The sequence below is a fragment of the Amborella trichopoda genome, chromosome 3 (assembly GCF_054954075.1).
Source record: "Amborella trichopoda isolate Santa Cruz 75 chromosome 3, AtrichopodaSantaCruz75HAP2 v2.0, whole genome shotgun sequence".
NCBI classification, from domain to species: Eukaryota; Viridiplantae; Streptophyta; class Magnoliopsida; order Amborellales; family Amborellaceae; genus Amborella; species Amborella trichopoda.
In genome coordinates, this window is record NC_142338.1 from 3,370,886 (window position 1) to 3,383,168 (window position 12,283).

Genomic DNA, 12,283 nt, shown 5'->3' on the forward strand with positions numbered 1-12,283 from the left:
ATGGGCAGAGGCCTGTATTTGAAAACCACTAACTATTTTAGATAGGTAGAAGCCAATATTCCCGACCCAAAAAAGAAAAACGTAATTGACAAAAATATTCTCACTTTATCCATTATAAAAACAATCAAAGAGTTAAAAATGTGCATAGTAAATTGAAATAGAGTCTCTCGCCACACACAACTAATAAACACAAAATAAATTAGGGAAACGATCATGTCTAATATGATCGGGAGCATAGTATAGATTTACTCCCTCGGACAAACCAATTATTTCGGTTAAATTTTTTTATTTAAAATTTTGGTATCCATCTAATTAAAAGTAAATTACTTTTAAAAATAAAAACAATTGAATTTCAAGTTCTTGAACGTCTAGATCATTCCCCCATAAAATTTTAAGGCTGTAATGCAATCTTGGGATGCCTTTTTTTAGTCACATAAAGAGGGAGGGCTCTTAAATATTTTTTTGTGAAGTTTAGTTGTTGTTCGGTTCTAAAGATCTCATCCCAAAATTTGGGATCTAAAAGACACTATTAACTTAAAGTTTGCCCTAGGGAGTAGATAATTAGTATACTCCCGTGGGAGTAGTAAATCTTTTAGCACAACTGATTAATAATTTTCTGTACATTAGTTATTGCAACTTGTTCCCCATTTTAGACGTTTGATTAGTGCGAGGGCTCTTAAACCATTTTTGTGAAAGATTCATTCGCAAATATGGCGGCGATTCCTGTTCAAAAATCCATGGCTCGACAGCCTCACTGCGAATCCGCCTTTCAAGGTTCGTCAATGGCTACATCTCACTGCTCTTGATTTTTTTTTTTTTTTTTCTTTTTTTCCTTCTTTTTCATGTTACATTGTTATCGTCTGTAATATGTTTCAAGCTTAGTTATACTTCATTTTAATGTTTGGAGTTCGGAAGAATTTTTTAGGGTTTAGGGTTCGTGAAATAATGCTGGGTTTTTGAAGAAATTATTATATGTTGCAGAAGAGGACGCGAGTTGTAATACTAGCATCGATCAAAGTGCAATTTTAGATGAGAGTAAGTTTATCTTGGAACTGAAACTATGGGCGCTTCGAATACCCCGTGAGCTGTGTGGATCAGTTGTTCGGATCTTGAATGGGTACGATTCTGGATGATTGGATTGTAAATACACTCACAAATGTTAAATTTCACTCTGGTGCAGTATTAGTTTTCAGAATATTTTTTCCTAAATTCTTTACACGGATATAGCTCTTTACGCAGTCTCATTTTGAGCACCTAATTCAAGAATTTACCTGAGATTATTACCATTTGATAGTTGCAAAAGTCTTTTCTTTTTTAGTATATTGATTCCAGTGGTTAAAAAATTGCTGATTCCAGTTGGGACTTGTCTAAGTCAGACCAAACAGGGAGCCCGGGTATTAGTAGCCAAAAGCCCGAAATCGCCTGAGTCTCCCATTTTTCATAGGGCGGGGGCTGTTTTTCTTACTGAAAATTCTCTGGTCTGGCCTGTACTCGCATGAGTCAGACCAGGCTGAATCAGGCCCCTGGCAAGACCGAGCCATAGTGTGACGTTTTAATCACTTATTGCTTGTGCTCTTGATGCAGTTTTTTATGCATTGAATTTGGTTTTTGGAGAATATTTGAAGTCTGTTTTAAAGATACATGGAGTCATGAATCCTGGACAACCTTATCTGATAATCTATGCAGTTAATGCATTTTCAAAGGAAAATCTATATTTAACAAATTTTGAAAGATAGTGCTATGCTTTTCTATATACTATATAATTTTTCAAAATGAAAATTTTCATTGGGATAATGTTGTCATTCAGTTTCTCACATGCAAAGTTCTGGAGCTTTCAATATTTCAGGTACTTGCTAGATAGGCCGCGAACCAAACATGTTGTTCAAGACCCTTGTTGTGAATTAAACCGTTTTGTGGTCTTATCAGAAAGAGTTCAAAATACAAGTAAGCATTCTTATCATTATTTGCAACCAATGGTATTGAATGTTTCCTGTTTTTGAGGACTAATGATGAGCTTTATGGAATTGTAACAGAGTTATCGGAGATTCCTGAGCAAAAGCTTGATGAATTGAAGAAGCTATGTGAAATTGATGTGGTTCCCTATACTTTGACCCTTGGCTATTCCTATTGGACTGCAGGTCATTGGCCAGTCCCCATAAGAGCTTTTTCTTTCTTTTGATGATTCCCTTGTGCTTGTAGACATGTAGTTGTTCTCTGGAGACTCATTGTTTTGTTTTTGTTGTTGTTGTTGTTTTGGGTGGCCCCATTCATTTTTGAATTGATGATAGATTATGCATAGTGTCAGATGGATCAGTTTTATTCCCTGCTTGTTTAAAGGGTATTTTGCGATAAGGGTTTCATATGTCCCCATCTGTAGTTTCTCTTATATCTTGTTTTGAATTGGTGAATTTTCATGTGTTTGCGTTAATTCCTTTCTCTAGCAAGTTTCAATGCTAGAATCATGTGAAAAGATCCCAACTAGATGAAATATGTGCATCAGGTTATTGTCATTCTTACCAATAAACATCTCAGAGATCAGTTAATAATTATCCTTTTTTTGTGAGCATTTATTTGGTAGCCAATCTGAATCAGGATCTTTCTATTTTGGTTGAAAATACGGAACTAGTAATCTGTTCACTGAAACAAAGCAATGGGTTGCTTCAAATATTTTGCCCTGCATTATTGAGTCTCTAAAACTGGAATGCCTTGTTCTTATTCTTTCTCTTGCTAAGCTGGAACTTCAAAGCGCAAAGCCTAGTGGTCAATAAAAAATAACCCAATTAGGCTGCGGCTCATTAACATCAATTTAGTTTTGTAAATATGGTAAAAGGCAGGTTATGTGAGGGTGCCAGCACTCAGCAGTGTGGGCGTACTGTTCACTTTATGCATCTCACTGTTTCTGGTTCCAAATTTCCTTTGAATTTAAAAATATCTTACTTATGTGTGCTACTCTTATGTCAAGCTGAGAATGAATTCTGAAATGGAATATATTTTGGTTTTTATGGAGTTCACTAACCTTGATCATCAATTTAAGTTGTGATTCTGTTTCTCTTTTGATTTTCAGACCATATCTTGAGGCAAATACTTCCTGCAGGGGTCGAGGTACCTTCTTCATTCGAAACAATAGGTTGTGTGCCTTCTTGTGGGTTTTTCGTTCAATTTTCTTCCACAAATTGGACTCATCTTTATGAAGCTTTTTGCTATCTCCATCTTGTTTTCTGAATGTGGTGTCTGTCCATTATGGAAGAATTGCTGTTCAATTTCTTTTACTGGATTTTCATGAACAATAAGTTTCTGGTATGTATTTGAATAACCTTATTTATTTACCTGGCATAATAATGAAGTGTGGTATTCTTGTTTAGGTCACATTGCCCATTTGAATATAACTGGAGAACTATTGCCGTACAAGGATGTTATTTCCAAGGTTATTTTTGATGTATGTATGAGATTCTATTGGGGTTTAAGTTTTACCTTGATTCTGCAGTTGAAAAGATATTAAACTTGTGTTGATGCATTTATTCTCCCATCTTCTTGAGATGTGGGTTTGAAGTTATGTTGTTACATTTGCTTATTTCTCTAAATATTTTCTGTTTTATTTTTTTCTTTTTTTTTTTTCTATCAGAATTTCTTTCTAATAGAAACATGGGCATAATAATTAACATCTATGAATGGGAAGATAATGATGTATCATTGTTATCTTCAAAATGCTAAGAAATACATAGTTTCCAAATTTCTTCGAACTTTTGATTATTTTTTGCATCATTTTCTTTGAACAACCTCAGTTAGGAATTTCTCTGAATGCTATTTCTTTTCCCCTTTCTTCTTTTGATGTAGAAAAACCATCCCAAAATCAAGACTGTTGCGAATAAAGTTGGAACAATAACAAATGAATTCAGAGTACCGTCATTTGAGATTTTAGCTGGCAAAGATGACATGGTCACGGAAGTAAAGCAGTATGGAGCTACTTTCAAGCTTGATTATGGCTTGGTCTATTGGAACTCAAGACTGGAACATGAACATATGCGACTAGTTTCTTTATTTAAGCCAGGAGAGATCATTTCTGATATGTTTGCTGGTGTAGGTCCTTTTGCAATTCCAGCTGCGCAAAAGGGCTGTATTGTTTTTGCAAATGATTTAAATCCAAGTAGTGTTCAATATTTACGCACTAATGTAGAGATCAACAAGGTTGAGGAATATGTTTGCACATATAATATGGATGCGAGACATTTCATGCACCAACTAATGGCTGGCCCAATCAATCCTGACACACCAGTTGATGCCGTTAAGGCCGAGGAAGTATGCAGCATTTCTGGTGATGGAACTCCACACTCTGAGACCTGCAGCTCTACAGGTAAGCTTTATTTTTTGAATTAAGATTTCTTTTTTCTTTCTCTTGAACTAAACAAATAGTACACATGCTATTCATCTCAAGTTTGATGATCTAATATCATAGGTGATGCTGAAGAAGATTCTAAGCCTGGGAGTATGAAAGGTAATTTCTTTTTCCAGGAAAAGTGAATTTTTTATCTTACGAGAAATTTTTTTCATTGATGTAGTAGTGGTCCTTGAGTAGTAGGGTCTGCTTGGGCATGTTTCTTTATGTTGATGGAAGACAGCTGAATATAAGGCTTATGGGAGATTTCGTCACTAAAGATTATAGTACCTAGACAGTTCTAAGTAAATTTATTCACTATTGTGTGAGACAGTGATTAATAAACCGGTCTGATAGTGGATCTTCGATCATGGAGGATCTTGAATGAGGTTGCGAATTGATTGGCAAGAGATGGCTTTTGAAACCATTCCTTCTAGGCACTATTTTTTTAATTTAAAATACAGGTGGCAAACACCATCTTGTAAATGAAGTAAACTTGTAAGTCCATAATGAAGCTAAAAACAGAAAGTTCGTCTGACTCAAGTTGATCTGGAAGTGGGTGATTTGAATAATGAAGTGAACTCCTTGAATCAATTTTAGACATTTGTTTTTCGATTTCTTCCTCGTCATAAATGCTGCCTTGGTCATAATTTATTGAGATCTGGACATATTTGTAGTTATGTACCAAAACTAATATAAAATTCAATTTAATAGCTTTTAGTGTAACTCAATGTAATGCAAACCTGGATCATAGTTCATTGATAATTTGAAAAGTCATTTTAAAAAGACAGTTTAAAATACAATGTTACAGCTTTTAGTGTCCAGTCATTTTTTTTTTACCTTATTTTCACATTTGTATTCTTCTCAAAAATAAAAAAGAAAGCCAATTTGCGAAAGTCTTTGAGGGTAAGTTAATTTTCAGTATCCAACTTTTAAATCAAATAAGCCAGATATCTTCTTGAGTTTTCTTGTATTGCTGATGTGTGTCCATAAAGAAGCTAATATGAGGTGGGTTCGTAACCCATTGTCTCACTTTGAATTCACTTATTCATATTAAGATGTGTGGAATTGGCTTCAATAGTGTCCTAGGAAGTTCCGATTGCAATTTTCTCGAAGGCTTTGATATACAGTATTAGAGTCAAGAATATTAGTCAATTATGTGGAAAAAAGCCAACAACTTCTCCAGTTAATTTGAGCTGTTGGTTCTCATTGAAGAGATATAGTTTGGTAAAAGGCTCAAATAAATTATTTCAGTGAAATATACTACAATTCAACTTGTTATGATGTAGTAACTACTAACTAGTCCAATGTGGCCATCGTCCACCCATGAAATGGACTGTGATGGAGAGAGTGCAGAATCCACCAAGACAAGACTTGACCCTCTCCAACCACTCTGACACCATCACTGTCCATTTGATTGGATGGTGATGGACACATTGGACTATGAGTATACCATAGTCCGTTGGATTAAAGTATAGTACTATACATTCTCATATTCTTCCGAGTTTGTTATTGAGGGTACAATATGTGCTTCTGAATTGATTTGGAAGTGAAGAATTGTCTTGGTTTGCTTCCACAGATACTTGCATGTCCTTTTTCTTCTGCAGATAGTACAGTAGTGAGTTCTGCGAACTCCACAAAGAGTAGGAAAAAAGGAAACACTAACAAGCGGATGAGAGGATTAAAGTTATCGTCAATTAATCCATGGGAGCACATTGATCATATCATCATGAATCTGCCTGCGTCTGCTCTGCAATTCCTTGGTAGGTTACTTCAGCCTTTCTTGTCATCTTCCGATGTTTTTGTAATTCTTGGCTTTTTTTCCCTTCTTCAAAAATATGCAAGTCAAATACCTATTTAATAATGTTTTTATTGGAGTCTTACTGAAAGAAATAACTTTTCCATTTTATGATACTTGCCAAAAAGATATTTTGTAGCTACTTGCCTAAATTCTAATTTCAATTTCCAGTATGGGTTGCCAATTTTTGGCTACAAAATAGTGGATCTTCCAAGTGCTTTTTTTTTTTTTTGGGTTGCCCATTTTCAGTTATTGCAGTCTCGTCGTGTTGCTTTTTAATATGAAAACTTATTTTTGCCAAAGTTTTAATATCAAAATTTAGGTAATACATTTTGTCCTCCCCCAGGAAGACAGCGCTACATTGGTCTGCTCTTGCCTATTTTGGCATTTGTTTCGACTCTTGGCCTCATGAAGAAGCCCATGAAAAAGAATCAGAAAAATGGAGTTTATGGAGTTGATAAGTGCAGGCTGTCCATTTCATCGTTGGCTTGATCTATAGTATTAGTAGTAGTATTTTTATTATTATTAACTCTTTATCTGATGATAATGAAGCAAACTACCAAATTTTGGGTTAAATCTGTCCAGGGCCTCGATTTAACATCATTTTTTCTTTCCTAAAATGGATGGGTTCTATTCATGGTGCTTTTTCTCTCCTCGAGAAAATCTAGTTTCCATTTTTTTTTAATTATTATTTCTTTCACAATCTTCTTCACTGGGACAAAGAGGATTTGTGCACCACAATTTGGCCGAAACTAATGACCCCGTGGCCCCCAAATGTGCGAGTGCAGACACTATCCAGGTCCACCCTTGGGCTGACCAAATGTTTTCCCCAATTTGTCATTTCTCACGCTAAATGAGCTTGATGAACAACCAAGTTCCTAATTATACTAGTCAGTGACTAATTACTTATTTGCAACATTCAACCACATCTAGCATTTCATGCAACATTTACTTGTTCCCTTGTTGATTCCAACAACAGATGTTTTCAAGGGTCTACTTCTAAAGAAATATTGGAAAGGACCTCTCCCTTGGATTCATTGCTATTGCTTCATTCGATCAAATGAATCCAAAGAGTCAATCATTCATGTGAGTTTCCTTTTGCAAATCTTATGAATGGCCATAGATTTCCTTTATGTATGTTTTAAATTTTGGCTAAGAACCATGGGATTCATTTCATTGATTTAATTTTTACCTGCTGACGAAATTCCTCATCTTTTGCTGTAGATTATCCTTCCATTTCTTATTATATTGTTTAAAAAGTGAATGTTCACTTGAGGTTTTTGTTGGTTACCCATTCTTTTTCTTCCTGGGGGTAATGCTGTGCAGGAGGCCGAGGCTTTTTTGAATGCAAAGATACAAAATCCGACAATTCATTTGGTCAGGGATGTTGCTCCAAATAAGGTACACCAATTTAGGAATGTCAGGAGATGATATTAGTTTTCTGAATCTTTGAATTGCCAATATTCATCGTACTGATTTGATTGTCATACACCATCATGGTAAAAGTCTTGCTCTTGAGCAGTGTTTGGAACTTTGCTCATGGCCTAGCCGAGTTATTCAGTTGAGTACAAGTCAACCTGCCTGTGTCCGCCCTTAGCATCCTAATGACCTGGTAAAAAAAAAAAAATACAAAAAAAATGAAAAAAAAATTAGGAAAAAATGAAAATTTTTTTTATCAAAGATGAGGAAATTTTTTCAAAGACTAAGAAATAGGAAACTGGTTAAATCAGTTTTTTGGGAAAAAGAGAGTAAGAGAAAAAATAGAAAATAAAAAAATCAATAAGAAACATAAAACCATAAAAAAATAAAAATAAATTATATATAAGTCAAAGCTAATTGATTTTGATCAAAGATTAAATCAATCAAAAAATAAATATAGCTAATTATATGTAAATTATGTACCCTGTTTGTGGAGGTTTCATGCTGAGCCCAAGTGACTCGGGCAAGTTTGAGGGGACTTGCCCGAGTAGTCAAAATATTGCTTTTGAGTTTTCTATTACTAACCAATAAAGAGCATGCATAGAGGTGAGAAAATGTCGTTATGTGGAGAAAATGTTCTTATTGGACATCAAACTTTTAGTGAACATATCCAAATGCTGTTGCCTGTTGTTGTGTGAAGATTGAAGATGAGCCAATCATGCTAGGTTGGTAATTCTCTCAGATGAAATGATGATTTCTTCAATATATTTTCTTTATAGTTTACCCATGAAGATTGTAATGGACTATCAGAGCAAGTCTAGGCAGTCAGTATTATTACAATAGAGCGGATTGGAGTATGGCTAATGAATTGTAGAACCATATCCATTGAGTTACCCCAATCCATTGCACTGGATGGTGATGGAGTGGGACCTACCATTGTGGTCGAGTCCAGTTCTGGTGATCACCCTCCACTGTTGGGGTCATTCCCTTCAGGGATCCTTCACTCCATTTCTGGTTGCTGAACTATTTTTGGATAAAAATATGTTATGTATGTTAGATGTTAACCTAATCTTTTTGCTTGTTTTTTTGTTGACATGCAGAGCTACATAGTTTTAGTTTGTTTTATGTATCTATAATCTTGTGAGGGAGTTGATTCTGGAGATGAAGTTGTGAATTATGTTCATGCAATGATATAGATTCACTAGTTACAAAGCAGGGCATATTGTGTACATCTGAGAACTATAAAAAGTACAAAAATATACAATATAAATGTAATTCTCTGGTTTGTAATAAATATGCCTTAATGGGAATGAACTACACATTGGTGGTGTGTTCTTTTGAGTTTGTTTATTTAATTTTGTTCTTGACCTGACTATATCTTTTCTTTGTTCAGATAATGATGTGTCTAAGTTTTAGGTTGCCAGAGGAAACCTGCTTCCAAGATGCCATGGTGAATGAGCATGTTGAATGGGCGAATGGAGATTCGATCACTCAAATTTGAGGTTTGGGTTTTTGTCCCCCAAACTAGTATTTGATTCTGCGTATCACCAACTGTGAGTTGTTTATGGGTATCCGGAATTATGGGTTCCGTTCTGGTTCTCTGAACATCGAGAGTCCTCTCAATTTTGATTCTCTTGTTAGTTTAGGGTAAATTATTCCAAGAAAAAAGTTGCTTTTTGGGGTTCCTATCCCCTACCAGTACAAGATTAGAAGTGTACATGATTTGGATAATGGAATACGATGCCTAATTTTTGGCAATGATATACAGTTTGATTTTAGATTATTGTATTTTGTTGTATTTTTGTTTTTATGTTTCCTCCTTTAAGAGATACATGAATGTAGTAGATTCACAGAGTCTAGCTGGATGTGAAAACAACTCAACCAATGACTTAGGGTCACAACCTGAACAGGCCTGGAGTTGACCCTATTTTTTGTCAAGCAAAATTCAAAGTTTTGGTTAGATTTGAGTCTTTATCAAATTGCCTGTTCTATGCTTTCTATTGTGTTTTCTCATCAGCTTTGAGGTGATTTTCTTAATAGGAAAGCATTCACTGCTTCATGGTTTTCTTTGTAATTCTATGTGGGCTCGTTATTTTTCCATTTTTTTTCTTTTTATGGTAAATGGTCGGTTCCTCACTAATAACAGTCTTTTCCTGGATTTCTGCTCAAGGCTAAAATACCGGGCACTTTCTGGTTTCCTATCTCTTTGTTTTAGGTTTTGTGGTTTTTTAACTCTGATTAACTTTAGTTCATTAGAACCCGATTGCAAACTATGGTTAGAAAATATGATAGGTTTCTTTAGGGCCATACTCCTCACCAATGTTTAGAAAATCGGCAGTCCTACTAATGGCTTGCCCATGGTGGACCAGATTGGAGGCTGGCTATTCTAGCTGTAAAACCCTACAATCACCTAGGTCTCCCTTTGTTTTGGTTTTTTTTTTTTTTTTTCCGTAGATTTTTCTTGTTGATAATTCACTGTCTAACTCGGGACCCGCCCAGGTCAGACCAGGAGGACTGGAGCTCAGACCCCCTGGCGAGTTGGAGCCTTTTTAAGTACCGTTCCTGATTGTCCCTTCATATGTACTAGTATTATTAATACAACTAACTTTCAGAAAAGATGAATTGAATCTCCAAAGTTATTACTATTATACCATGAATTAATGTAGAAAATTGCAAGTGAACTTTGATAAAGTCAGGTGAATTTGTCCTTTTTCGAAAAGGATTAGTCTGAAGAGTCCAGTCTGAATTTTTTTTGAGGGCTATCATAGCTATACCTTCCGTCTGAAGATAAGTGATTCCAAATTGAAAGGATAAAATCTTTGGTATCTACAGGTTTCTTTCCTTCATCTCTTTTGTGTCAGAAACAGATTCAAGCCTTTGTGGCATTTCTTCTTTCCTTGTAAGAAAGTTAGGGGTGGCAAGGCTTTTCCACACGGGCCATGTGGAAAGAGTGGCCCCCCAAATCATCTCTTTTCTATTGGCTTCTTTCTGTTATTTATTTATTTATTTTTGAAGTATTTCTATCTCATTTTTCTCTTGTATGTTTTCATGACGGTTCCTTGTTTCTTTGTTATTCTTTGTTTACATTAAGATCTCTCTCTCTCTCTTCCTTTTTCCTACATAATGAATGAAACTTTTGTTGCATCTTTGCCATTGTATACATGCTTTTCCCTTTTGTTTGCTTTTGTGTTTGTGTAGCATGCCTCTCTCTCTCTCTCTCTCTCTCTCTCCATTTGTTTCAGCACAAACCACCCACCAATTTGTATGGTGACAAGAAGTTGAGACATGTTGGAAAGCTGAAGTCTTATGTAGACAGATTCCCCTTTATCCTCTAAAGGTCAAAAAGATATTCTCAAGTCTTGTATTAGCAGGAAAAGGACTAATACCCAATGTGCCCCATTTATTAAATTACTTGGTTTCCAAGTGAATTCCTTTTGTAAATAATATACTACTCATCCAAAAAATGTCAAAGCAATATGTATTGCGTTTTAAATTGAACAACAAGAACAGTGACAACAATGGTAGTAATAAAAAAATTAAGCGTTCTTTTGGTGAGAGACTTGGCCAACTTGCATTTTAATGATCAGAGGCTGCAAAATGTACGATTATGGGCAATGTTATAAGGATCTCACTTGCCATTGAACCGTTAAGTAGCCTGGTCTAATCAGAAAAAAATTGCTTGCCCATCGAATCAGTTTGATTGGATTATGAAAATATTAAAAAAAATGATTAATAGTTTAAAAATATGTTATATATTAGAAAAAATAAGTTTCTTATTTTGCTTGTTTAGTTGAATTGCTTTAAACAGGCTAACTGGAGCATTCAAACGTGTCAAATACTGGTTTTAATTAGTTTTTTACTGAGCTTGATTTTTATTTCGACCGGCCATTGACATTTTGGTGATATGGCTCTTTTTAAGCTACCCAAATCTAATGATGGAAATATCACGCTTGTTTGAAGTCTTATGAATTCATAGCATTTTTTTTTTTTACGAGGAGATTTCAGTGCATGTTTTTTATATTAAAATGTCTTATTTCGAGTTGTTAAACTTGTATGAGGTGTATCTTTGTTATTTGGGTCAGATTATGGTGGTCTTAGCAAGATGACAAATGAGTTTTCGAATGTTCGGGCTTTGGAACCTAGTACTTCTCTCATTCCATTGGAATGTTTGTTTTGGTTTCCTAGCATGAAGATAGAGGTTTTGATTGATTTGAGTGGCATGAACCAAATAACATACATTCAGGAATGGAAAAGTTTTATAAGGTTGCAACCTTAACCTTATACCATAGAAGGTTGCACTTCAAAAAGTAGAAAGAGTTTTGAAGTTGAAAAACCTTCAAATTGATGATATTGAAAAAAAGGAATTTCAAGTTGTAAAAAATAGTGCATCTTGTAATAAGTTGTTTGGACTGTCTATTTTTAAGATCTTCGAGTGTTTATAGATCTTTTCGATTTGTACCATTTTTAGAATTTTGAATTTCATAGTTAGGGTTGAATATGAATTTTTAAAGCCATTGTAATGTTTTTTACATCGGAACTACATCTTCCAACAAAATTTAAAGGTGCTTTTTACTTTTACAGTATAAGGTGGGCAATTTATACAAACCTCACCTTTCAAAAATTTAGGATCTTCAAGCTCAATTTTTCCTATTGAGAGAACTGGGTACCTAACCTATAGATAAATACGAGTATTT

The 12,283-nt window shown here is 34.8% G+C and overlaps 1 protein-coding gene across 14 annotated transcripts; it reads left to right on the forward strand.

Moving 5' to 3' along the window:
• The first annotated feature begins 464 nt into the window (after window positions 1-464).
• LOC18439804 (S-adenosyl-L-methionine-dependent methyltransferases superfamily protein) lies at window positions 465-11,146 on the forward strand. Of its 14 annotated transcripts, none has more exons than XR_016052735.1 (13): window positions 465-774; window positions 982-1,117; window positions 1,847-1,944; window positions 2,034-2,138; window positions 3,065-3,127; window positions 3,363-3,436; window positions 3,835-4,351; window positions 4,433-4,492; window positions 5,952-6,135; window positions 7,150-7,256; window positions 7,497-7,571; window positions 8,983-9,091; window positions 10,832-11,146. XR_016052735.1 is itself a non-coding variant. In XM_020670823.2 (13 exons), exons 1-12 carry the CDS (start codon window positions 711-713, stop codon window positions 9,088-9,090), a joined length of 1,542 nt encoding a protein of 513 aa, XP_020526482.1. In that variant the 5' UTR covers window positions 465-710; the 3' UTR covers window position 9,091; window positions 10,832-11,146. The 14 variants fall into 14 exon arrangements, 4 of the variants coding, with proteins under 4 accessions (XP_020526482.1, XP_020526484.1, XP_006850024.3 ...); XR_016052729.1 differs by having other exon boundaries at window positions 4,454-4,492; XR_016052732.1 differs by having other exon boundaries at window positions 4,454-4,492; window positions 9,006-9,091.
• The last annotated feature ends 1,137 nt before the right edge of the window (window positions 11,147-12,283 follow it).